Below are 25,872 nucleotides of genomic sequence, written 5' to 3'. Positions count from 1 at the left end.
ATTCACTAATGAGTTGATGTTCAAAAGCAACATTTGGTGAGTCGGGCTTTGGAGGGTATCACTGCGATTTGACATGTGTTTCATTTGTCATGACATGGAGTTTATCTAATATATATATAGATATGTATATATTATATTGCTAATTTTTTTGTTTTACGACTAAATACGCTGTTTAGAATTTAATGTTGGTTAAAATTTTCATATTAGGATTCAACTTAATATTTCGTTTAAATTAGGATGCTATTTTATTATCTTATTCATTTAAGAAAAATTAGTAAATTATTATTGATAGAATTAAAAAATTCAAATTTATATTTATTAAAAATTACTTTCATTTAGTAACAGTTAGTTCTAATAACTGTATTTATTAATTTTATCATCTATATTTTCCTTAAATAAAAAAGATCCAAAATTTATATCATAGTTTGAATGAAATAATAGGTTAGTCCTGAAATAAAAACTGACAATTGTCAAACTGTAGAGTAAGCCATATACAATGGACAATGGAGGCTCTCTCCCCCTTAAAAATCTTTCTAAGTTGAGGAATGTCTATCGTTGAGAGAAGAGAATGAACCTAAAACCCATTGAATCACAGCGGCAGAGACCAAAGCCATATACAATTGAAGGGTGGTGGTTGGAGTTTGAGATCAAATTAATGTAAATGTACACATTTCTTTGTATCCTAATGCTGACAAAAGCTCATAAATCATCCCTTAAAGGCAATTGGCAATCTTGTTTATCCATTACCACTTTGGCATTCATTTCTGTTTTAATTAATCAATGCCCTTCCAAATTACATGGCTTGTTCTGGGCTTACCATTCAATCAGTTCTCTTACCTTTCTAACTCTTTCTACCACCTTTTGGCGAAACCTGAGGCCAAAGCCATATCAGACTTGCTCGACAGGAATAACGAACGAAGAATTTCATTGCTACTATATATAACTCAGTTTCATTATACAAGTAGTGAATACGTAAGGAGTGAATCCCACTTCTATTAGAAAAGCAAATATATGAAGAAAATGAAAATTTGACTCACTCAACTCAATCACCTACAAAATTTTTCTTCAAGGATCCCACCCTTTTCGGTTTTTTCTGCATTTACCTACAGATATGCTAAAAGCTCAATGAAGAAACTAGAAAACATATATTACAAACCCACTGCACATTTCCTTCGAAATAAAAATTGTGCGGAACCAAGTGCCCCCTTGATGATCTTTCAGCTAAGGGTATAAATACTCTCAACCTTAGCCTATACAGTGGCGAGATTTTACGCATATCCCTACATCGAACTTTTGACTAGATCACAACTCTATCCTTAGCCGTCGCATTTCAGCTCGAAATACGGGGCTCGAATTCAAAGTTCGACGAGCAAGACTCCTGATGTCCTCTCGAGAACAGTCCTGTGATATACGAACCAGCTCCCAGAGGGCACCTCCACATATCATGTCCTTTGCATTAACTTCTGAAATTTTAAAAATGAAATCCTTCAAGAAATGTGTCTAACAGAGATTGATCATTTATAATGGAGAAGAAATTCAACTTACCATGCTGCGCCAAATGGCATAGGGCAAGCTCAATGTGTCGCCTAATGGGTGCAGAATCATTATTAGCATTTTGCACAATCCATGGAAGTGCACCATCATCAATAAGAAGTGATCTCCCACTTTTTATACCTGGAGTAGGGCACAAGTAGACATAAGATGATGCTAAACAAGACAAAAGACCTATGTTGACACCATTTTGTGCCAGATGCTATTAAGCTAAATGATCATGAAAGAATATATGGTTTGAAAACATTACACAGCTTAAATCAGGTTCAAACTTCAGAATAAAGCGAGTTATGGTCATATCGAAACACAAATTAACCAATTCCCATCCCCTCCACAAGATAATTAAAAGGAACAATTAACTCCACCAGTCAATTATCACACAATGGCATGCAACAGATTGAAGACTTACCATTAGTAGATGCGCGGGATTCGCATTTTGCAAAATTGGCAATTCCACGTGCAACTTGGGAAAGAACATCTAGATGTCCGCATCTCACCATTCCCAGCAGGGCCTTAATTCCACCTTCAGACCTCAGCTTCGATTGTAGCTTATCTGGAAGAACCACGAGAGAATGTGTGAGAGGCAGGAAAAGCAGCCCACTTCAAGCCTTCCCAAGAAACAGGATTTAAATTCAAGAACAATTCTATTAAGTGGTTTAACCACTATAAGCATAACTACAATTTATCCTGGAAGCCTAAATGACGAAGCCAAAGGCATGAAAAATCCCTGTGAGATACCGACCATCATGCCTCTTCTTAACTTCAACAGTGTTCATATCATATATGATGCACTTAATAAATAAATGGAATGGAAGCAGCAAAGTAATGCATGCAATGAACAACCTCACAATGACCAAGAAATTCTTCATGCAGTAGCTTTATTTAAGCACATATCAAGTTATATGATAATAGCAATCAATAATCATACAGATGATTGGAACATGGTGCCAAAATTTCCTTATTGAAATGTTTGTCTTACACATTTGCTAATGATCACCTGATTACCCTTATTACAGTTCATTTCTTTTATATATTTATTTATGGAAGAGTTCCTTCTTTCAGTCAGCAAAGGAAAGGTTCTAAAACCATTATAATGTAAGAACCAAAAACTTATTAGAAAGAGTGACGCAAAAGAAAATGCCGTATACCATTGCCACATAGGTTAGCTATAGCTCCAGCAACCATGCGTAGAGTCTGAGGATCCTCAGCATCAGATGCTGTCATAGACAACAAACTGATTCCCCCTTGTACCATTATGAGTTCTTGATTGGCTTCTGCTTTGCCAGAAAGGAAACAATATTAAACCCATGTAGTCGGAACTCAGAACCAATCGGTAGCCAAACCCTTGAGCAATGACACCAATTTAAAGCAAAATTGCTGTACTCAAAACTATATGAAGAATATTAAAGAACAATTACCATTCATCGCAAGATTGGCAATTGCACCTGCTGCTACTCTGTGAACAGTTTCATCCTCATAGCTTCTGAGAAGCATCAGCAAGGAAGTAAGACCACCAGCTTCAACAATCCTTTCCTGGTTTGCTTCTGTTCAGTACATGGAAAGTACACCTCATTACTTACAAAAACAAAAACAAGTCAAACATGTCTCTATGCATAAAAAGACATAAGACAATTTTGTTTATGCATTGATCATCGATAAAGCTTGTCAAACACAGATTTACCTGTGGATAACACTTACAAAAAGCAAATTAACATTACACGAACTGAACTTCTTTGAACAATTACTCCTTTTACAACAGGAGGAACGATGAACCCTCTTCAGACAAAAAAGGGTAGCAATACTAGTTTGGCTAACCAACAGAAGCAGACTGGTGCAGTTGCTAAAGCAACAAACAAGGTAATATGCAGGGGTCTAATGTTTGATTTTTAAAGCTTACATATTGTGATTATTTTCACCCATAATCACTCTGTAACAGGAGAATAAGCAATTAGCACCCAAGGCACTTCTACAACCAATTCTTCCCACAGAAAGACTATACAACGAAAAGATATACAACTAATCCATCAACTCCCCATCCAGGGCACCTTAAGTAACAGCACATGAAATCAAAACTCTTACTCACCTTCAGCTGCTAGGTTGGCCACTACTTTTACGGCATGAATGCGTACATTGGGATCTTCTGACTCAAGCAAAGCCAAGATCTTTTGCAGTCCAACTGGTGAATTGATAGAAGGAACAATAAGAAATACATAAACAACAAAAGTGTTTAAGGGATATTATGACATAAAAACTATTTTACCACCTTGTTCGAATAGTGCAGCAACTGGTGTCTTATGACCATTTAAAGAGTCCCTAACTTGAGACATGGGAGAATCTAGACCAGTATAAGCATTTCCAGATCCACCTCTTCCAAGACACCTTCTCATCTACATATGTAAAATAAAAATGAAATGGTTAACCAGCATAAATGTGTGCTTGTGTTTGATGCCAATGATGGACAAGAATGCTAAGTCACATAGATAATAATGCATGAAATTGTCACTCAAGCGCTTTGAAGGGAAAAGCTATCACATAGAAGTGTGATTCAGTAATTCTAAGGGAAGTTCAATGCAAGCAGCAAAATGGAAAAAGCCAGGGAGTTGATATTGTGACCAGATACTAGATCATTACATTGATGAGTAGTATCAACAGTTGAAAGCTCAAATACTCAACAAGTCAAAATACATATACATCGAGCATCAATTGTATTAATGATAAGTTAATAATGGCATAAAAGCATGCTTGACTTCCACGATTCCAGTACCTGCTCAGCTTCAAAAGTCAGTTGTAACATCTGACTTCTTAGTATTATTATTTCTTCTTCAAGCTTCTTTTTTTGATGACCCTCATCCTCCAGAGCTTTTTGGAGCTTTAATATTTCAGCAGCTCCACCTGCCTAAAATACCAAAATAATCCTCATACAACCAATTCCTCATCTAGAAGTCAATAAAGCTCAGAGAATTTGAGATAAATATATTCAGTATCCGCATAACAAGCATACCCCTGAATCTGTGCACTGCCGTAATTGACTTTTAAGTTTGTTTACCTCCTCTTCAGCTTCCTTTCTCATATTAATTTCTTTCTCAAGCAGCTTTTTGACCTCAGCAACATCCTCAGCAATGGAAAAACCAGGCCCCTGAAAATTATGATGAAGACAAAAAAGGTTAACACAATACAAACACAAGATGGCCCACAATCCTATGTACAAATAGTAATACCAACTCATTTGCTACAAATAAAGCCTTTGTAGTTTCATCATCATGCAACTAATATGCGTACAACAACAACAACAACAAAAACAGAGTCGTTTACCACTACATTGGATCAGCCATCCGAGTTAACAACAAGAAATTAATATACATTTCAAAAATTGACAAGTAAGATAGATCAAAGCAAGTTTGGGTTCATCATATCTTCCAATAAACTCATGTAAAAGAAAAAAGAAAGAACTTTTAAAATTGCTTTTAAAAATGGCTGAGACAATATGGGACAAAAATCTGATCAATGGACACATGCCCCAGAAAAATTAGAAAGACTAGCTCCAATAATGAGGCATTAATTGCTACTACATTTCTAAACACATGAAACATATGTAATAGTAAAGCTGCAAAAATAACGCAAAAAAATCCTTGATGATGTTAATGAAAATAAATTGCATGCCTGACAGAGAAAATGGGGCCCAAATGGCTAGTCATGAAATAATGTAAAAAATTTGAGATGACACAAGATATGGTCCTTGATGCAGAGTACCTTCCCATTACATTTATCGTTCATGAAGCCATCGCATCCATGCTTTCTTTGATTTTCTATCATCTTTTCCTCAAGCTTCTTAACTGATTCCATATATTCCATCTGGCACTTTAGCCGCTCCTTCTGCAAAAGGAACGCACTAGAAGTTCAGCATCAACATATCATCAACATATCACACTCTCAAGCAAGTAAGTGTTTCAAAACAACTAAAAATAAGAAAACCATGAGGTGAAAGAATCACAAATCTGGAAAATGATGAATTGCTGAACTAACCTCTAACGCATCTGTGAAATCTCTCTCAACCTCAGAAACACGGTTTTGTGCTTCTAAGTTTATTCTTTCAACTTCATCATCAAAAGCTTTCTGTTGCCTTTCATTTTCTGCAATGAGCTTGTCCAGCTGTATTTCGAGCCTTCTAGCCAAGCTCTTATAATCAAACTCTTCCTTTATTCTCAGCATGTTCTCCACTTTCATAGCCTGTAAGAAATGGAGTAACGCAAACGGTCAAGTAAAACCATCCTATTTCTACATATATTGGAGACAACATTACACAAGACATAAAGAAATGAACAGATGAAATAAATGTCATGAAATGAAATCGAGCTATTCAAACAAGGATGGAAAGATAGGTCAAATATAAATACGTTGCATCTTGACCAAAGTGTCTTTACTTTATAATTGGCCAGTTGTTTGATAGCAGATATTACGCAGAGTAAATGCATGATCGGTTATAGTTTGAGCCCTTTTTGATATAAGAACTCACCCTTTGGCCAAACAATATTGTACTAGCAGTCTCTCCTCGATGCCGTGGGGAGGGGCCAATGGTCACAATTAGTGAGGTTCTGGCAGTGCCTGCAGTACATGGAATCTATCTCATAATAACTCTAGAAAGCATTCAACTTACTAGATAAAATGTCCAAAAGAAATGTATAAAAAATATATATCGTAAAAATCATCTTAAAAGCCTAGGTCAGGTCAAAAGCCCAGACACGTATTGACTTATGTGAACATAGAAGATAACTCACCTCCAAATGAATCTCTGAGCAGCCTTGTAAGTTTTGAATCACGAACTGGCACATGAGCACTATTCTCTGCTAAAGCGTTAATGCACTTCCCCAAAGCACTCAGTGAAAGGTTAATAGACTTAGCTTCCTCCAACATGTGTCCCTCACTTCCTGCCAAAAGCAGAGTGAATCAAATTCACCATCTACCTAAGGAATCCAACTCATTGCATTTCCAGCACTTGGGGAAGTCTACAGCTATATAGGTAGGAATAGGCTAAACAAGTAAAATTTATCAGGAGAGGACATCAATACCGGCCAGATGCAATGCTCAACAAGTTTAGATGGTGAAGGAAAAAAAAATGCTCTCCAAAATGCAGTATGCAATCAACTTGCAACGGGAGGGGAAAAAAAAAAGCCATGGTATGCACCTGACTTGTGAACACGTTCTGAACCTGCCAAATCTACCAAAACCAGCTTGCTTTTCCGGACAAGAGGCTTTGAAGGTTTTACAAAGTGAGAAGACTTGTCTATTTCACTTGGAATTGCATCTTCCGCTCCCAAAACTGATCTCTTAACATGTACCTGCACTAAGATGGTTAAATATTTAATACTTCACTAAAAGGATAATACAACAGCATAAACAACTACAGGTAAGATTATGAAAAAATGGCTCATAGAGACTGGGAATGGGAAGAGCAGAAGAGAAAAATTAGTCACCATCAAAATAGCATGACTGCGAGAAGATTCAGTATTCAACTTTGTATTTGCCGCGATTCGATGAGCTTCCCCTAATCTCAACAGCTCCAAAAAACTATGCTCATCCCTAATTTCTACATGAGTTGCCCCTGGTAAAGAAACATCTCCAGTTTTGGGATCTTCCACTATGGAAATATTATCATTTGCCGGATCAAGGAGATCCTGGATAGCCTCCATGTAAAGCTACAATGACACATTGAAAATAAACTCATAAAAATTCTTACTGATAACACACAAGCCCAACAGGAATATATACAGAAGTTTAATAAAGATATCAGACAACATGTAATGGAACAAAAAGAAAAATTCAAAATCCAATAAGCAGTAAATACAAAATAACGCATTGCATAGACACAATGCCATCAAAGAAATGGCATTGAAATAATTGCACAATTGAGCGTTAATAAAATAAAAATCATGAGCCTAACAACCTGCAAATATGAAACAGTGACAGAATCTGTTTCCAGAGAAACATTTGCTAAAATCTCCTCCATTGAGCGCACCATTATTCCACGAGCAGAGGTATCTTCCTCACCCAATCGTCCAAGAGTAAAAGTTTTCCCAGTTCCAGTCTGCCCATAAGCCATAACAGTCCCATTGTAACCATCCAGAACACTCTGCAAACGCCAAAGCAGCATCAATAGATAGTCTCATAAGACTAAACAAGTCATATCCATATAAGGACTTCTTGCTCGTTAAGGCAAATGAAAAAGATGATTTAGGGATACAACATAATATTACACGCGCATAATTTCAATGACATTATAATATAAAACTAAGAAAATGTTTCAAAATGAAACAAACCTCTACAACAGGCTTAGCAACAACTTCATAGACACGTTTCTGCGAAGCGAATTCGGTAAGCACTTCATCAAACTCGTATGTTTCTGAATCCCAATTGTTCTTCCTAAGTTTAAGCCTCTTAAGCTACAAATAATAACAAAAAAAGTAAAAAAAAAAATTATAACCATCTAGAGCCAGGGTAACTAAACTGAAAATGAGAGTTCTTAAATTTCACCTCAGGTTGTAATTCAACGCAATCGGCAAAATCTGCGTCTGCAACCAACTCTTCCGCATTTCGCGGCCGTAATCTAACGGCTACTCGAACTCTTCCTGGCACTGAAAAAAAAAAAGCAAGCAAATTAAAACATACTTATTAATATTTAGCTTTGTTCGAAAATCGCATTCTGGAATCAAATAAAAGGAAAAGCTAACCTCCGTCGTCTCTGGCTGCGGCGGTGAAAGAAGCGGAGTTGGTCCGGCGAAGAGCAGATCCTGGAGACTGATTTGAAGGAGGCAGTCTTGATTTGAACGAAGATGACTTGAGATTTGATGAATTTGCTGCACTGGGAGGCTTAACTGTTCCCTTGTGCATACCATTTCTATTAGCACCGGAAGCCATCACTTGTTTTCTTTATTTTTTTACTCCTTTGAGTTTGGCTTGTTTTCAAAAAATTTTAAAGCAATGAATTAAAATAGAAAACAGGCGCAGTTACAGTGCTAATTTTCGGTGTCGGAATTGGATTTCGTTCAAAACAAAGGGATGATGGAGGGAGAGGGGAGAAAGGGACCCACTGTGTTGGGAAGAAACAGAGACGGTCACGGCTTCATGGCCCCACCCCTCTCAAAGTTAAAATTTCCGAAATTACCAAAATACTCTTCTCTGCGTTGTTTTTTTGTTCCCTTTTCGTCACTTTGCGGTGATTTTGTTAGAAAACGAACCATTATTGGTACTGGATCTATTGGGCCGCTCAAATTCCGCCAGTTGGTCGTGAAGCGGCCAGCGCGGCGGTTCCTTCAAAGTGACAAAATTGCCCTTCATCTCTCACGATCGATAAAGCTGGAAGCTTTAAAAACTGGCAGCCAACTCTTTCTGTTCGCTTCGTACAGTATCTTACCACCGACTTTGTCCGTGTTTGAAGCTCGATTCGTCGCTTTGAACCTTTTGGTTTACCATGTTAAAAGGCCAAACATAAGATTTTTTTTTAATATTTATATTGCAACTTTTTAAAATTTTTATTATTATATGTTCATGAGATTATATTTTGTGAGTAAATAATGATATATATTAAATATTACATACTGATAATATTATCAAATATTAACGAAATTTTTTATGAAAATATATTTTATGACTCTATTGATTTTATATATATATATCAAATGCATAAAAAGGAAGAGGAGACAAGTTTGTACTAACCGCTAAGATATAGTGCGTTGTCATTTTACCTAACAACATGATCTACTTAAGAAAAGTCATAACTTTTAAATATTAAAGTTGGAGGATGGGGACTTCACGCTTGAATTAAACGAATGATGGGGCTATGAGTACCATAAAGGTACCTTCAAATCGAAATGAAAAATCAGAGAGAGGGGGATGGGCTTATCGAAATCAAGAAGTGAAGTGGGATTGTGGGAAGCTAGCAGCCTAAACATAATCAAAATAAAAAATAAATAAATAATGGGACGACAGTGCCAATTAACTTTGTCAATAAGACAATTGACACATCTTTTTCCGATTCTGGTGGAGGAACTGACTTGATTATTAAAACAAAAGGTCTTTTAGTTTTCCTTCCAAGTAATCACTTAGTCAAACAAATGGAAAAAAATAAAATAGTGACAAAATGTTGGGTTTTAACTTAGTATTTTATAAGCTTAAACAACAACAATAACAACAAAATTTTCTTAAATTATATTAAAGTATACATTTGAAATCACAAATTTTTATTATAACTAAAGAAATCTTTATATTTTGATTTGTACTAAATATTATATATTTTTTATTATACTCACATAACTCTTAATTTATAACAAAAAATTAACAGTTATACGATTATGTCATATATAATATAAACAAAAAAAATTAATTTTCTATTATAAACTAGGTACTTGTGCAGATATAATAAAAGAATAATTTTTTAACATAAAAATCTATTTAAATATATAATTAATACAATTTTTAAAAACATTTCGTAGTTTTTATGGTTTATGCACAAGTAGCTGCTGAGAAATTGGCAAGTGAGATTTAAGACCAAGGGTTATACAATTAGTATAGGATCATGTATTAACCAATTGTGAATTTGAGTGTTGTACCTTTGTGATTTTGAACCATGGGGTCTTAATTTCATCACTATATATGGCCTAAACCATAATAAATGAATGTATCTTCTTTTTTGAACATCCCACGCCTTTAGTAAATATACATGTACATTATTTAACTTTATAGTATTATTTTTCTTTAAACACGTTACATTTGAATTTCTAATTTGAATTACATAACTTTGCTAATATCAAAGGGATCCACATGGCTTCGTAATTTAGTATTTCGAAATTAGGGAACCGTAAAGACTAAAGAGTTTAAAACTAGGTAAAATGACTTTGGTTCACAGTCTTGTTAAACCTAAGCTCGACTTTATCGATTAATGAATCAAATACTTCAATATAAATACTTTATACTTTTGATAAATTTAATTCATTTGGTGAAAGCCCGGATAAAATCAAGACTGGATAGGCTTCCCATCTATCGGGCTGGGCTTCAATGGACCTTTTTTTGATACATTTGTAATAAACACTTAAGGTTTTTTTTTTTTTAAGATTTGATTAATACCAACTTTTAAATTAAAAAATGAGGTTACTCCATAGTATTTTTATTTTCACTGGACTCCTAAATTAATGAAAAAATTAATATCAGTCATAGATTTAATTTGGTATAAATGCTTTTAAAAATTCATAAATTATTTAATAAAATTAAATAGCTTTTATTTTTTATTGTATTTAATAAAGTGCATGTGTTTTTTATTTTATATCAAATAAGTTTATTAACAATCGACTAATTCTCTAATTAAAATGATACATTTTTTATATCATGTGGTCATGTTATTGTCATGATACTATTTATTTTGATATGTTAACACATTATATCAGTATTACATAATATAAAAATTAATCATAAAAATTTAGTTGATTGAAAGTAAAATATAAAGATTTTATTAATGAAATAGAAAAATATAGAATTATTTAAAATTTTTTAAATAATACAAAATTTTTTTATATATTATGTCATTCAATTTTGATTCCATAATAAGTAAAGGATGTAAAACTCTTTATTTTTATATTAATGCAAGTTGTATATATTTCCTCTTCAACATTTTATTTTATTATTTAAAAATAAATAAAAGCACAAGCATTCAACGAACAAGAAATAAGTTTTAAATATGTTGAAAATAAAAAATTAAAATTTAGAAGAAAAATAAATATTAATAGTAGACATTTGAAATTGTCCTGGTAAACTAGTCAAGCAGTCGTTATTTGGAAAATAAAAAAGGAAAACAAGAACACGAGTCAAAAGCAGCAGTTGTCCAATCTGCATGAAGAAAGTAGGCACAAAATTACAAAAGTAAGCAGCCACACGCGTCACGCAGACGAGCACCCCACAATCAAAAAAACCCTAAGAGCCACATAAATTCAAGCAGCCTCCCCTGCTTTCTCCACTCTTCTAACTCTGTCACTCAATTCTCAAACCACCTGCCATCTCATCACCGGAATCTGACGTCATGGCTCAAAACAACAACAGTCGCGTGAGCTCCGCCGTGGTCCTCCGCTCTGTTCGACCGACCATCTCCACCACGATTATCACCACCATTTCAACTGTCATCACCATTACCATTCACTGAAGAAAAAAAAATCTCCATTTCACCCTTGGATACCATCGCATTTTCATCTTCAAAGTGTATAGACTGTTACTGAAGCCAAATTAAAGCGTTACGTAGATTATTCTTGTTTGGGCCGGGTCTGGGCTAACAGGGATACGACTTCGGGTTCTGTGTATCTGGTTTTTTCTCGTTGAGAAATGGCTACTTTGAAGAGCTATGGCGTGCGCTTGGGAGAGTCTACTCACCAGTTTCCGCGTCCCAATCGCGGCGATAATTACAAGAGGTTTTTAACACTCTCTATATAAGATATATATATATTTTTTCTAATTGGCAGTCGTTGGTTTGGTTAATTAATTATACTATTTGTTGGCTTATTTGGTATTAACTGGGAATTCGTTTTGCTTATATGATTTTTCCTTTTGGTCGGTGCCAATAACTTGATATGGAATAATCGCATATTTTCCTTCTATGTCATCTTTCTGTTTGCCCGTTTCTCTTTTTGTAGAACAGTTGATATGTTAGTACTTGTTTGAAAGAATTTGCTTTTTTTTTTGTTTTGTGTTAAAGTTACATCATCCTTGATGGGTGTTAATGGGAAGCAAAGTTGATCTTAGTTGAAATTTATATCTGCATAATTTGATCATCATCTTATTTGTTTGCTATGTAGCAGGAGAAATGCAAAATGGAGGTCTCCACAAGCAGCAGTAATACCTAATTTCCATCTCCCAATGCGTAGTTTTGAGGTTAAAAACAGGTAATAATAGTCTTTGTACTATCTGAATCTGATTGATGTTTTACTGGATAGAATAATTTGTTGCCTTGCCTGTTGTTGCTCAATTATTTTTGTGATAAGGACTGAATCTCTACCTATTTTTTCTACTTGCATTAAAAGTTCCTGAAATGTCAATCTCGGTTCTGTTCATATGTCTCTTTGTTGCTAGATGTCATTGCTGCCCTGCTATAACAAATATGCTTTATATATGCTGAGACATTGTTCTGTTATTCATACCTTTATCTAGAGGTGTCCTTTATTACACTCTTTTGGAGCTCTTGGAGGTACCATAAGGGATTTATGCAAGATAAACATACTTGAACACCCTGGTTCTTATCCATGCATAATTTTGATTAGAATCTCGTCACACTTGTTATAATCTTCTGTTTGGAGTTGTTAAGAGTGTAATGCGCCATACTTGGAGAATGCCTATGACATATTAGTTCTAATGGGTCTGTGGAATTTATTTTCATTGTGTGATGTGAATGTACTTTGTTGGTGTCTTAATTGATGGAGAGTTTGTTTACCTACAGCTGTAAATTGTTGTTGAGAGCAGTTTCTTATTGGAAATGAAACTTTCTTTCTGAAACAATTGCTGCTGTTGATGATTTTGTCTGTTTTCTGTTTGCAGAACATCATCAGAAGATATAAAATCTCTCCGATTGATAACAGCTATCAAAACCCCATATTTACCTGATGGAAGGTTTGATCTTGAAGCTTATGATGGCTTGGTGAATATGCAAATTGAAAATGGTGCTGAAGGTGTAATTGTTGGTGGCACAACTGGCGAGGGCCAGCTGATGAGCTGGGATGAACACATAATGCTTATTGGTCATACAGTCAACTGTTTTGGTGGATCAATTAAGGTAATTGGTAACACAGGAAGCAACTCAACAAGGGAAGCAATTCATGCCACTGAACAAGGTTTTGCAGTTGGAATGCATGCTGCTCTTCACATCAATCCTTACTATGGCAAAACATCTCTGGAGGGCTTGGTTTCTCACTTTGATAGTGTGCTGCCAATGGGCCCCACCATCATATACAATGTGCCATCACGAACTGGCCAAGATATTCCCCCACGTGTCATCAATACGGTAGCACAGAGTCCTAACTTGGCCGGTGTTAAGGAATGTGTTGGAAATGACCGGATTGAGCAGTATACAGATAATGGAATTGTAGTGTGGAGTGGGAATGATGATCAGTGCCATGATGCTAGGTGGAGCCATGGGGCTACTGGGGTAATTTCTGTTACAAGCAACCTGATTCCAGGTTTGATGCGAGAACTCATGTTTGGAGGGAAAAACCCTTCGCTTAATGTGAAGCTCTTACCTCTGATTGAGTGGCTCTTTGAGGAACCCAACCCCATTGGCCTAAACACAGCCCTTGCACAACTTGGGGTTGTGAGGCCAGTTTTCAGGTTACCATATGTACCTCTTCCTCTGGCAAAGAGGGTAGAATTTGTTAATCTTGTCAGGCAAATTGGGCGGCAGAATTTTGTAGGAGAAAAAGATGTTCAGGTTCTTGATAATGATGACTTCATCTTGGTTGGGCGGTATTAGTCTGTTGTCATTGGTGTCTCAGTTTCCAGTTTGGAATTTTAAATTTTCGTTTATAAAGTTACAAATAAAGTCTACCTGGTTGTTTAAATTATGACAGAAAACAGTAGTACTATATTTTTATATGATGCCTGCTGAGTAATGAGTATTGCCTATTTGGACTGGTTTGCCTTGTACCTCTCTGCATCTCCATTTATAGGCAAGGATTGTTTTGGGGAAGGATCATTCATGCCTTTCTTGTACCTGTAAAACTTCTGTTACTATCTTCAATCCTAAATCGTTTTGGACCTAAGCAATCTAAATTGCTAGCACCAATTTATCACTGTATCTGACATATGGGTTCATGATTGAATCTGTTTATAGCCTTTTCCGTTTATTTCCTCGAATGGCAGTTACCAAACATTAGAGGAAACAATGGGAAAAACCACATGGAAGTAGCCGTGGGTGTTCTTGAGTTACATCGCAATTGAAAGGTTATCATTGGGACAACTAGCTAATCATGTCTCTAGGATTATGATGGTCAGCTTGAAGCCCTGGTCCCTGTTCTTAATTTTAGTTATGAGTGCGTTGTCAGAGGGTGCATCCGGCCCAATCAAACATGGTGAGCCGAGGTTCCATATCGGTGGCTTGGAGCCGACAAGTTACCATTGCTTCATTATTCCAATCTTTTGTTACTGAATGCCCTGCAGTCCTGACCAAAAAAGAAACATGAAGATCCCATTTCGAAAGCTGGCAATCAAATTAGCAGTTAGTGTTAACAAAACTTTCATAAATTAATTTCTTAATTAGAGCCAAAAATACTCACAGACAGTCACTTGTCGGGTTACTTTTGTTACCTTGAGATGATGATTGCGATTCCCGACTGCATGATTTGGCTTTAATTATTGGCTGTTAGAGGCGATACTTGAAAATGGTGCTGAATTATACAACAGAAGTGATTAATCACGCAATTAAGTTAGATTTTAGTGATCATTACCTATAATTGGATGATTAATACTTAGGACTTAAATTCAGGATTATACTTAATAATAGTAAATGAAGGTACTCTAGGAAGAAAGTATACCCTTCAGCTAAGGATGCACGCAGCAAGGGAAAATCGAAACAAAAAGTGCATGTCCATTTGCCTACACTTTTGGGCTACAGATCATGTATTTGTCTCTGGTTTACCTTTAATAATAATCAAACAAATACCCTTTTTTTATTTAATCAAAAGGCTGTTTGATAAGTTTCAGATCGGCCAAGAATATTAGTTTTCTTAGCTAAAACAATTCATTCAAGACCCCAACAGAAAGAACATGCAAGAAAACTACATGCAGCTGCTAAACTCTTACATTAAACTTCTTCTATGTTCATATTGGTAACTTATTTCCAACCCGAATCTATCAAAAAACAAACTTAATTTAGAGGAATGAAACCAAGTCCAAAAAAGAAATGAACGAGATTCGAGATATCTAACACTTTCCCCGGTTAAGTAGTCCATCATTCTTCTTCCTATATTCTCTCCATCAGCACATAGTGTTATACTACTAGTATTACAGTATTTACTAGTGCGAGCCAGCGGGTTGTTTCCTGCTTTTAGGAGGAATTTTGGGGATTGGAGAGCTTCTTCTGTAGCTGAGCCAACAGGGTTTGGTTCTCCTGGTGGAGGAGAATAGCTTTCTTCCTCAGCCTCTCATTCTCTTCTATGATGATTTGGTTCTGCATGTACAGTTTCAAGTTCTTCATTTGCATATCTGTTTGAACGCCGACGACCACCTTCTTTGTTCCCGCTCCCTTCCTCAACCTTCTCCACCTGTTGCATTAATTTTCTTCTTAGAGACACAGAGAGGAAACAGAGAAAAACACAAAAGAAATGGCTGTAGTGTGAAGAAACCTTAACCTGTTGAGTCTTCGAACAAGAACGTTATGACGCTTGGAAGGACGCTTCCGGTAGAAGAAATACAGGGAACGGCTTGGGATCGACTCTGAAGAGATCATGCACATGTTTTAAGATCGAGAGAAAGAAAGAGGGTTTTCTTCCCTTTTGAGATCAAAGAGAGGGGTTGAGTTATCTTGTGTGCTCCAACCAGGGAGAGAAAACAGGTGTTATATAGCTGGGATATTGTGTTTGTATCTGAAAATGAGAAAGAGAAAAAGAGGGAGAGGAGAGAGAGAGAGAGAGAGAGAGAGAGGCTTTTCATAGTAATGATGGCACAAGGACTCATGATTACTAAGGGGCAGCAATAGATGGAAGAATACAGAGAGAAGAAGGAAGAAGCAAAAGGGGCTGCTCTCTTCTCTTTCTGTGGTGTTTTTTGAGTAGTACCACCTTTTTTATTTCTTATGTGATGAGTGTCAAAGGACATGAGCCAAGGGGGTTTGGCTGGCTTGGGCACACAGAAAAGGACTATTCCCTCTACATGTTCATTCACTTTTTGAATTTTAGAACTTTCCCCTTCAGTTTCTTTAACCGTTTGGCTTCCTTCCTGTTACCGTACAGAGCCAAATTTCGGAATTTTTTTTTGGTGATGTGCTGTAATCAATCAAATTGATGCAAGTAGTTGATGCTATCATTGCTGCAGAAAATTAACTCTGGGGTTGAATTTCAAACTTGACACGCTCGCCTTCATTGATGAACTTGATCCAGCAGGGTTCATATTTATAACGGCAAGAAAAGTTATATTGAACATTTATGTTATGTTGAAATTTTTAAGATGAGTATTAATTTAATTAAAATCAATTGATATGAGATTATCATTTTTTTAATACTCACTTTCACATGTAAAAATGATCAACTTATTACGCGATAATTAATACATTTTTTACTATAAATCAATAAAAAATTTAATCGACGGAGACAGCACTTGTTACGATTAACTGTAAAACTTTTAACCCTAAATTCAAATTCTTAAAAAAAGTATTACTTTTGTGTTACTCAACCATTTAACCTTAAATCCAAAATCCGAGCATAGGTATTTATTACCTCAGTGTTATACTCAACCATTTGATTTCCTTGACTGATCTTTCATGTCAACCAAAAAAAAAATGTAATTATTAAAACTTTAATTAGTTTCTTCGTCTGATCCCTTCCCTTACGCTCACCTTTCAAAGGAAAGATGTTACCTTCAAGAGAGAGAGAGGTGCGGGCAAGTAAGTACCTTCTCGTAACCTGCAGGGGATGGATTTGAATAACTCTGGATGATCTGATTTTTTTTATTATTATCTTTTTCATATGGAAATGGCAGATTTATTTGACAAGTGCTACCATACCAATGAGTCAAATTTAGAAAGGGTTAGGGTCTTCCCCTCATAATAACCAAGGGGGGGCCAACAAATCCTAATGGGATCCCTAGAGTACAAGCCTCCATGAACAGAAGCTATAGATTTTAATCACACCAACTAAAACTTTCACGCATTCTTAATCACTAAGTTCGTTAGAAATTCCTGTTGACTGGCGAACCAAAAACACTAAACGTGGGCATAACTTCACTGGAGAATTAGAGGTCGTGTGGTCAAAACAAAGAACTTTAAGGTTTTGGATATGTCTGTCTGTAAGAAAAAGTTTGGTGGAAAGCAGACCGAACACAACACTATCTTTCCAATTTGGTTTGCCTTTTAACAAGAAAACCCTTTACGTCTTGGACTCGCCAAGATTATAGAAAAAAAAAACAATGTAAATCCAAAAGAGAAAATGCTTAATCATTTGTATTAATGTGAAAACTTGTGTCAATATTCTATTGTCGTGATGATGGCTTGTTACCATGCTTTTGACGTTTTTGTTTACGCGTCTATACTGTATAATTAATTTTAACTCTGGAGAAGTGACCTGATCACATGGAAATTCACGTGCAAATCACGTGTGGACCAACAGTGAATGGGGCCATGAGAAGAATCCAAAAGAAAAACGAGTGGGATAATAGTTTGGAAGGGAAGAGGGTGATGGGGGAGAGGGGGAGTAGTAGTAGTAGTCAATGTGGTTAGGTTCTTCCTTTTGTCCCTTTTCTTTCATGTAATTGAGTACCCAAGCCATGCTCATTTATTTGGAAAATGAAGGCTTTGGTTTTGGACTCATCTTCGTATGTCGTTCTTCTTTCTTCTTCTTCTTCTTCTTGGTCATCATCATAATCACTTCATATCCGCAAGAAACAAAGGATGGAAAACCATCATGAGAGAAAATGGGTGGTGCTTCATTTGGTCCAATTTTCACCTCACCCACTTCACTCTCACATGGTTCTTCTCCTTCCATTGGCCGAATTGGGCACCTTGGGCTTTGTCAGCCCACAATTCGGTGGGGGACTAAATGTCAAGCTCCATCAAGTTTTCGGATTTTAGCTTAAAGAAAAAAAAGGTTTAAATAGTAAAAAAGCCGTCAAATTATGATTATTTTTCAATTAAGTCCTTCACGTTTTATTGTAATGAAATGTATCCTTAAACTTTAATTTGAATCCAAATAAACTTTTAATTCTAACAAAAAAATAACTTGTCATCAAATCAATATCAATTGACATTTTATACATACATGTCATATGACCTGACTAATTTACGTGATTATTAGATAATTCGATATATTTTTACTATTTGGTCACGTGGTCAATTTCGTGAGTTAAGTCATTTGTCATCAAAGTAAAAAATGTCAGTTTACATTGAATCTAATAGCAATTAATTTGTCGTTAAGATCAAAATTTTATTTGGGTACAAATCAAAATTTAAAGACTAATTTAGATACAACAAAAAGTGAAGGGCTTAATTGAAAAAATAATCATAATTTAAGGGTTTTTAAGCAAAAAAAAAAACTTCATATTTCATGAAGCAAGGATCAAAATTCAAGGCATAAATTGAGAGGACAATGTTTATAACTTTCTTTGAACGTCAAAAAAGTCATGCCTTCTACAAATAATAATAATAATAATAATAATAAAAGGATTTGCCTGTTTTCTCAATAGATATCCAAAATGAATTAGGAAATGGGAAATAAAACCACTCATCATGTTGTTTTGAATATAAATGGTGTCGAGGAAATTGATGGGGACTAAGGCCACTACAACTAGCCTTTCACTCATTTCTTGTATTACTACAACAAAGTACTCATACTACCATATGGAATGACATGAAGTAGTCAACAACGAAATGAATCTCCCCTTTACGTTTCAAAAATGATCTAATTGCCCTAGTTTTGGATTTTTTTCTTGTATCTTTTGGATTCGGAATATCAGCATGAATGTTCATAGAGGTTGCGTTTGAATATATACTTCTTCTTTTTTATTTATTTTTCTGCTATGATAAATCTATCTAGTGATGGAGAAGCTATAGGCTCTCTTGGACCAAAGTGAGTAGAAATAATTAAGGAGAGAAAAAAATGAATGTGTTATTGAGAGCAACGTTTGGGATGATGGGTTCACATGCACCATTGATAATGACGACTGATTGAGCGGTGGAGCAGCTCACACCTTCAACCATGGTGGTCCAAACCCCCCCCCCCCCCCATACTTTCTAAAATTTCAAACTAGAAATCTATGAACATCTCTGACTCTGCCTTATTCAATGCTGCTCGTCTCCTAATTAGATTTCCTTTTCTTTTTTTGGTTTATTACCATCATGACACCTAAAAATAGGCAATTATAGCACGTATGGTATGAATATGAAAATTGTTGAATCAACATATGGCAAGTAAGCTTTACCCATGGGGGCTAGCCAATGGCAACTAAGCTTTTTCTTTTATCATGAATTTTCAAACCAAATTAACAGTTTTGTAATCCAATTACAAACAAGAAAGAAAGGTTTCTTCTACAGCCTTCTCTTCATGCAATTAGAACAGGCCTCGGTTCTTTCTCAAAAGTTTTAGCAGTGAACCCAAAACGAGCCATGGGCCTCATGGCTCGTAGGATCACTTCCTCTGCTGTCTGGCCTCTGCTTTTGATGTCTTTATTCAGCATTAATGCTCTAATTAAGAAATCCTACAGCAGATGGTTGGCGAACTCATTGCTGTCTCTAGACTTTCGAGGTCCAAATTAGTTTCAAGTTACAAGCGAGATTTGGAATCAGCTTCAATCCAGCCAACTTTGACTTTTGGATTTCTCTCACGAAGGGCTGAAGAAAAAAGGGAGGCAGTCCAATTCCTAGCTAGAGCCACCCATCACAGTTCTAGAAACCAGATTAGACCCGCTTAGTTTAAATGGCTTTGTAAAATGTAATCATTTCTTCCCATTTTTCTCCCACGTGGGCTGTGGGGAGTCACGGAAAAAAATACCTAAAAGGTCAAAAGCGTGGAGAGAACTTCAGCATGAGATCAGGCATATGAAATGAAGCTCGTTTTGGTGAGTAATACTTGGAAATTGACTCCAACCTTGCATTCCTATTAAATCTTTACTTATTAGGCACTGGGTTGATCAATATTTGCACTTGATATGCATCTTTACTTGCAACACATAGCATTAGATGGGGTCGAGATTGTCCTGAGTGATTCGTGAGGAAGGGCAGGAGTACCCTATGTACACTAAAATGAACGTTAATATGTACCAACTGGAAACTGAAACAGATATGGAGCAAAAGGAAATGGTATTCTAATCTATAATATGTACAGCTTCGTTCCCCCCACAAAAATATAAGATGAAAGACGTTCAAGATGTACAAAATTTCATAATATATAGGCATGCCTGCTACCCAAGGGAATCTTCAGCGCTAGTTTCATCACCCTCGACCATTGCTTCATTATGCTTTTGATCCTCACCAGCCTGGTCACTACCCTCTGTCTCTGCATCTGATATTGATCCACTAATAGCAGCTACTTTGTTATTATCATCGTCGCTGTCGACACAGTCCTCAGTATCCGAGTCAGAATTAACAGTCAGGTTTTTCCTCTGTTGATCAAAATCATCATTGGCAGCAACCCCAAACTGCTCCTTTAAATCAGGCGCGACAATCCCAATCATCTCAGTCAATGCTTGACGTTCATCACTACGTCTGGCAGCAGCAGCCTCAGCAGGTGGCATTCTTTGACTCTCAGCTACCAGACCAGTAGAATCATGCAGGGCCATGGCACGATCCTCTTCATTGTGTCCAATTTTAGGAGATTCATTTTCTCCGTGGACAGAGGGAGCCGTACTTTGAGCCCAACTCCCAAGAACTTCGGAAGCTAAAAGGTCTGCTGTCCTGATTGTGCCTCCTGCTTCTGTGTCTTCCACAGAATTTTGAGTCTCAAAAAGTTTATTTGACTGAGAGTGTACAGAAGTATCTGGGCAGGTTGTATGAATCTGTTCATTGCTCTCAGGAGCATTGCCATTGGTTTCATAATCACACTGCATTGTATCTCCACCTAAAGTTTCACACCTGTTCAAATCAATATTTCGTTCAACCTCGATTCCCAGGCTTTCAGTTTCAAGAACACGCTCAGTTCCAATGAGATATCTTTCTGGAACAGGTTCTGTACCAACACCATCAATGTCAGAACCAAAGCCACCTTTAACAAAACGTTCAGCACTTGTAAATTCAGCCTCCTGTGTGTTTTCACCAACTTCTTGACTTCTCATATCACAGTCATGCTTCTCGGTAGCACTGGCTTCATCGCCAGAAAAATTAACCCTCTGAGCTGAAGTATTGGAGCCTGCTTTTGTGGTATTGTTCCCATGATAGCAAGCAGTAGCCTTATCTCTGACTGCGATTCTCTTAACAGTCCTGTTTGGTACATTAATGTCAATATCAACAGATGTATTATCATAATTTTCCTCATCTTCCAAAGTTCTCTGCATTGCCTTCAGTTGTTCCTGCTGCTTTGCAAACAGTACAGAGATTTCCTCGGTTGTGGAATAAAATGCTCGTAGCTGTGTTTCTCTGCAGAGCAACCATATAAATGTTACCATGCTGCAATTGAGGAAATCCAAAAGATGTAGGAACAACCATCCGTGTTAACACCAGAGACCATAATATACAAAAGGATAGAACCTTGATCGGTGAATGCTTACACCAATAGGTGCAACTAGAGATCAAACAATAGCTATTGTGACAGAAGTCATACCGAAGCATAATTCTTTCCCTGGCACCTTTTAGCCTCCTTCTCTCATAATCAAGATCCCGCATTGCAGCATTTACTTCAAGCTCAAGAGCAGAAACTTTAGCCCAAGCTTCTTCTCGGGCTGCCTGCTACCAACAGCAAAGGAAACCTCAGCTTAACAATAGAGTAAGTAACTTTGTAAAGATGACAGCTCAGAGGTCTTCTGTACCCAGATTGATTTATTTATTTAGTTGATAAAGGTGAATCTAGATAGATTTAAACAAATCCAATGTAGTGTCTCCAGATAAATAGTTTTCATAACACATAACATACATTTTCATTTATGCCCTCAAAAGCTGCAGGCACATCCCAGATTGACATGCAGGTTTATGAAAATGATAGCATCAACAACAGTAATAAATAGTTTAAATCTTGTATATCAGAGAGAATGTGCAGATAGTTCATATCAAACAATCTAACCTTGTGATTATTTAAAGAGAAAATAATAAAAATTTATACCTTTTCAGCCTCAATCTCTTTCCTCAATCCTGTCATTGCATGTTCAAGTTCTTCCACTTTCTGCTCAAACACACAATTGCACATTAAATGTCAGATTCAGAATCGTTTTGCATGTGCTTGTCTACATAAGCAGGCACAAAAAGACATGCTTACGTTTCTTGCAGTTGCCGAGGCATGTTGTGCTTCACAAAATTGAGTTTCTAGTTGGCGAACTTTATTATCAGAGTTAACCAATTTCTGCCTAGTCTCTTCCTGCAGTAGATAAAGGAATTAAAATATGACCCCTTCAGAATTTAGATGAAATACTGCTATCATGTGTTTAAATTTCAAAATAAGATGGCAATGCCGATGTTACCAGTTTGGACACCAAACCTTCCACTTGTGATGAGCTCTTTCTCAGTGATTCCTAAGAAAGCAGTTGCATAACATTTCATTACTCAATTCTTTCAAAATAAAATACACATTAAGGAAATCCAAGGAAGCACAAGAAGAAAATCATTCTGACCTCAAGCTTATTAATTACTTCTTGCTGCTCTTTCTCTCGTTTCAAAGCAACATCTGATAGTCTTTGCAGTTCCTCTTGAGCCTCTGACTGAGCTCTTTGCACTGCAGCTTTTAAATCAACAGCAGCCTTTTCTCGTTCTTCTCGTCTCTGATCTCGCTCTTCATCGAACTGAACCTTGAGTTCAGCAATAGATGCCTTCTGACTAACAAGTACGAAATTGTGCCATTATATCTTTTCTTATTATTTGTGCATAAATTGGTAAAAAGTAATAAAGACAACAGGAATTCATTTCTTACCTCTTCATTATTTCATTTGCTTCAGTACATGACTGTATGGAAGCAGTAAGTCTTAAATTAAGGTCTTCTATAGCATGCTTTTGTTCAGCTGATATCCTATTGACCTCTACAAGCTCCTTTTGTTTAACATCTAACAAATTGTTCAATTCTTGAAGTTGATCAAGGTATGAGTTTGCAACTGATTCTTTTATCTCTTTGATTGCCTACCAAAACAGATAGGATATCTTAATCAGAACGGACCACACAGCAATAAAAATAATTGGTTAAAAGCAAGAACAAGCAATACACCATTGCACATTCATTTTCTCTCCGTATAAAAGTTCATGGCCAGCTGAATTTAGTTATAGTATACTGATAGTTAACAAAAATTATATATAAATAGATATTTTCATGTTGTAATTAGGTATAACCACATGAAATCAATGTGGAACGCTGCACCGATTGAATTATGCCATGAACAAAACCCCCAGTACTCAGTAACATAGCCACTTGCTAAACCAACTCAATCAACCCAAACATAGACATAATTCAGAGAGAAAAGAAAAGTCATGATCCATCAGAAGAGCATACGTTTTCATGACGCTCAACAGTTGCACGATTCTCATTACGCAATGTATCTATCGTAAGCACCTGATCTTCCAATTGCCTTCTCAATTCCTGCACGCACCAGTTTTCGGGATTATTTACTGTGCAAAAGAACTTAATTGTTTGAGCACTCACTAGACTCATGAGTTGAAAATAGGATACCCTGTTTGACCGCTGAAGGCTCCGAAAATCATCAAGAGATAGAGGACCCTCAGGAGCACCAATGCCAATACCTTTCAGTCTCTTGTTTTCACAAGCAAGCTCTTCTGCAAAATAGTGAACAGTACATCATTTAAAGTTTATGATGCGCAATTGTTTCACATGGTAGTAAGTTGGTAAATCTTTCCTCAGTAAGAAAGGACCATATACAAAAGGAAGAAAATGAGCCTTACAACTAGCTACTAATATTGTTATCAACCTGATCAACATACACATCTGACTATTTAGCAGATGTCTAAGCATAATAACACCAATCTTCAGGTAATGAAACCTATTTGACTGTTTTGTTAATATTTGGAAAATTAACAATAGTCATGGCATTTATTCCACAACGAAATTTATATCAATTTTATGGAAAATTTAATAGACAGCAAGGTGGTGATTATTGATTAAGATAAAAAATGAAAAGTCTGAACAGAAAAAGGTATGAACAAGCTGTAGATATACCTGCTTTTCTTTTTGCACATGCACCTTTCTCTGAGGGAGCGAACCTAAGAACTTCTCGGTATACGAATGCAAATGCAAGTTCTGCAACCAAGAAGGTAGTTACTTCCTTTGTAAGGCATTCCAAGCCTCAAACTTCATTTAGAAACAAAGAAGAATTGCATTCTTGTTATCTGAAATAAAAGAAAAGGTCATGAATGATAGGTATTACTATTACCATGTTGTGGAGGGGCAGAAAATGAAATGATGTCTCCATGTTGGATTTTCAATTCAGGACCGTTCTTTCTGAACCTCTCCCAATTAAGATACGTCCCATTTGTGCTACAAAGACGCACAACACAATCAGAATTCAGAACATAGAAATCTTTGACAACCGAACAAAAGATCATAAACAGCAGACCGACCTCATATCTTTCAAGAAAACAGACGGATAACTGTTGGACGACTGCTCTGTATCTTCATTGGTGACTCTCTTCCTATATATTTTGCAATGTTCAGCACTAACGGAAATTGACTCAATCCGAAAACTTACATCTTCCACTAATCGACCAATGCTGTGCTCATCGGCAGTCAAAAGCATATTCATACCCTACAAAAATGATCCTCTCATCAGTCTTTCACCTACATTGTAATTTACAATTTTCTGTCTAATTTTTTTTTTTTTTAAAAAGAATACCCTTAAGCAATTTAAAGAGATTTTTTCGTTTCAATTCAATCAAGTTAGACAATATACACGATGAATTAGCATGTGGTGAAAATAAAAATTGAAAATTTACCCAAAAATGGAATTTTTACAACCAAAAAACAAAATTGAAAGAGAGGGTTTCGGGTTTAAAGAGAGGGAACCTGAGGACGTTTGCGGGCATTTTTAGAAATAGCCGTAAGAACGCCCCAAACGTTGGGATCGTAGGTCGGGAGAGGCTGAGAGGAGATGTTGGCTGCGACTGAGACAATGAACTGTTTGGCACTCAACGGCACCTTTGAACGCGAGGAAGCGTCGTTTTGCTTCGGCCGTGACGTCGCCGATTGGGAATCATGGTCTTTGGGCATTGGACTGGGTTTTAAAGAAATTGGGGTCTCAGGTTTTTTGACTTCCTTCGTTGCCATGGGAGTCTGACTGTGAGTGAGAGTACATGAAAAAAAAAAAAAAAAGGGCGGGGATTTTGAAGCCCTAAATGCCTTCGTTTTATGCTACACAGGCTAGTCGTTTCCGAGTTAGAGAGAAGCTTGTCAAGGAAGACTACTTGTTTTTTATTTTTTTTTTCGAGTTTCCTGGCCGTTCGATTAGATCAAGTGA

General features: G+C 36.3%; 4 protein-coding genes across 8 annotated transcripts; 1 reads left to right on the top strand and 3 right to left on the bottom strand.

The window, feature by feature from the left end:
• Positions 1-555: 555 nt before the first annotated feature.
• ARK2 (armadillo repeat kinesin 2) lies at positions 556-8,919 on the bottom strand. Of its 3 annotated transcripts, XR_016027937.1 has the most exons (20): positions 8,277-8,906; positions 8,080-8,180; positions 7,866-7,988; positions 7,493-7,678; positions 7,023-7,244; positions 6,734-6,887; positions 6,327-6,476; positions 6,065-6,153; positions 5,575-5,778; positions 5,302-5,424; positions 4,553-4,687; positions 4,316-4,447; positions 3,815-3,938; positions 3,635-3,727; positions 2,970-3,095; positions 2,700-2,825; positions 1,961-2,104; positions 1,546-1,674; positions 1,038-1,463; positions 556-871 (listed from the first exon to the last, which is right to left on the bottom strand). XR_016027937.1 is itself a non-coding variant. In XM_007051969.3 (19 exons), exons 1-19 carry the CDS (start codon positions 8,461-8,463, stop codon positions 1,303-1,305), a joined length of 2,664 nt encoding a protein of 887 aa, XP_007052031.3. In that variant the 5' UTR covers positions 8,464-8,919; the 3' UTR covers positions 909-1,302. The 3 variants fall into 3 exon arrangements, 2 of the variants coding, with proteins under 2 accessions (XP_007052031.3, XP_007052030.3); XM_007051969.3 differs by lacking the exon at positions 556-871 and having other exon boundaries at positions 909-1,463; positions 4,598-4,687; positions 8,277-8,919; XM_007051968.3 differs by lacking the exon at positions 556-871 and having other exon boundaries at positions 909-1,463.
• A 2,556-nt stretch (positions 8,920-11,475) lies between these two features.
• On the top strand, positions 11,476-14,337 carry DHDPS2 (dihydrodipicolinate synthase). Of its 2 annotated transcripts, none has more exons than XM_007051965.3 (3): positions 11,476-11,996; positions 12,381-12,467; positions 13,117-14,337. In XM_007051965.3, the coding sequence occupies exons 1-3, from the start codon at positions 11,911-11,913 to the stop codon at positions 14,042-14,044; spliced, it is 1,101 nt and encodes a 366-aa protein (XP_007052027.3). In that variant the 5' UTR covers positions 11,476-11,910; the 3' UTR covers positions 14,045-14,337. The 2 variants fall into 2 exon arrangements, with proteins under 2 accessions (XP_007052027.3, XP_007052026.3); XM_007051964.3 differs by having other exon boundaries at positions 11,478-11,996; positions 12,384-12,467.
• Positions 14,338-15,209: 872 nt separating this feature from the next.
• Positions 15,210-16,337, bottom strand: LOC18614281 (protein LITTLE ZIPPER 1-like). Its single transcript, XM_088802971.1, has 2 exons — positions 15,921-16,337; positions 15,210-15,833 (listed from the first exon to the last, which is right to left on the bottom strand). Exons 1-2 carry the CDS (start codon positions 16,022-16,024, stop codon positions 15,617-15,619), a joined length of 321 nt encoding a protein of 106 aa, XP_088659097.1. The 5' UTR covers positions 16,025-16,337; the 3' UTR covers positions 15,210-15,616.
• A 4,221-nt stretch (positions 16,338-20,558) lies between these two features.
• Positions 20,559-25,801, bottom strand: LOC18614280 (SMAD/FHA domain-containing protein). 2 transcript variants are annotated; one of them, XM_007051962.3, is made up of 13 exons: positions 25,422-25,801; positions 24,980-25,164; positions 24,793-24,896; positions 24,579-24,659; positions 24,075-24,178; positions 23,898-23,984; positions 23,328-23,530; positions 23,032-23,233; positions 22,882-22,932; positions 22,680-22,778; positions 22,527-22,586; positions 22,032-22,156; positions 20,559-21,847 (listed from the first exon to the last, which is right to left on the bottom strand). In XM_007051962.3, exons 1-13 carry the CDS (start codon positions 25,680-25,682, stop codon positions 20,677-20,679), a joined length of 2,733 nt encoding a protein of 910 aa, XP_007052024.3. In that variant the 5' UTR covers positions 25,683-25,801; the 3' UTR covers positions 20,559-20,676. The 2 variants fall into 2 exon arrangements, with proteins under 2 accessions (XP_007052024.3, XP_007052023.3); XM_007051961.3 differs by having other exon boundaries at positions 22,032-22,153.
• Positions 25,802-25,872: the final 71 nt, after the last annotated feature.

This window comes from Theobroma cacao, chromosome 1, assembly GCF_053813885.1.
Source record: "Theobroma cacao isolate CCN51 chromosome 1, ASM5381388v1, whole genome shotgun sequence".
NCBI classification, from domain to species: domain Eukaryota; kingdom Viridiplantae; phylum Streptophyta; class Magnoliopsida; order Malvales; family Malvaceae; genus Theobroma; species Theobroma cacao.
The sequence above is the reverse complement of the archived record's forward strand: the minus strand, read 5'-3'. Positions and strand labels throughout refer to the sequence as shown.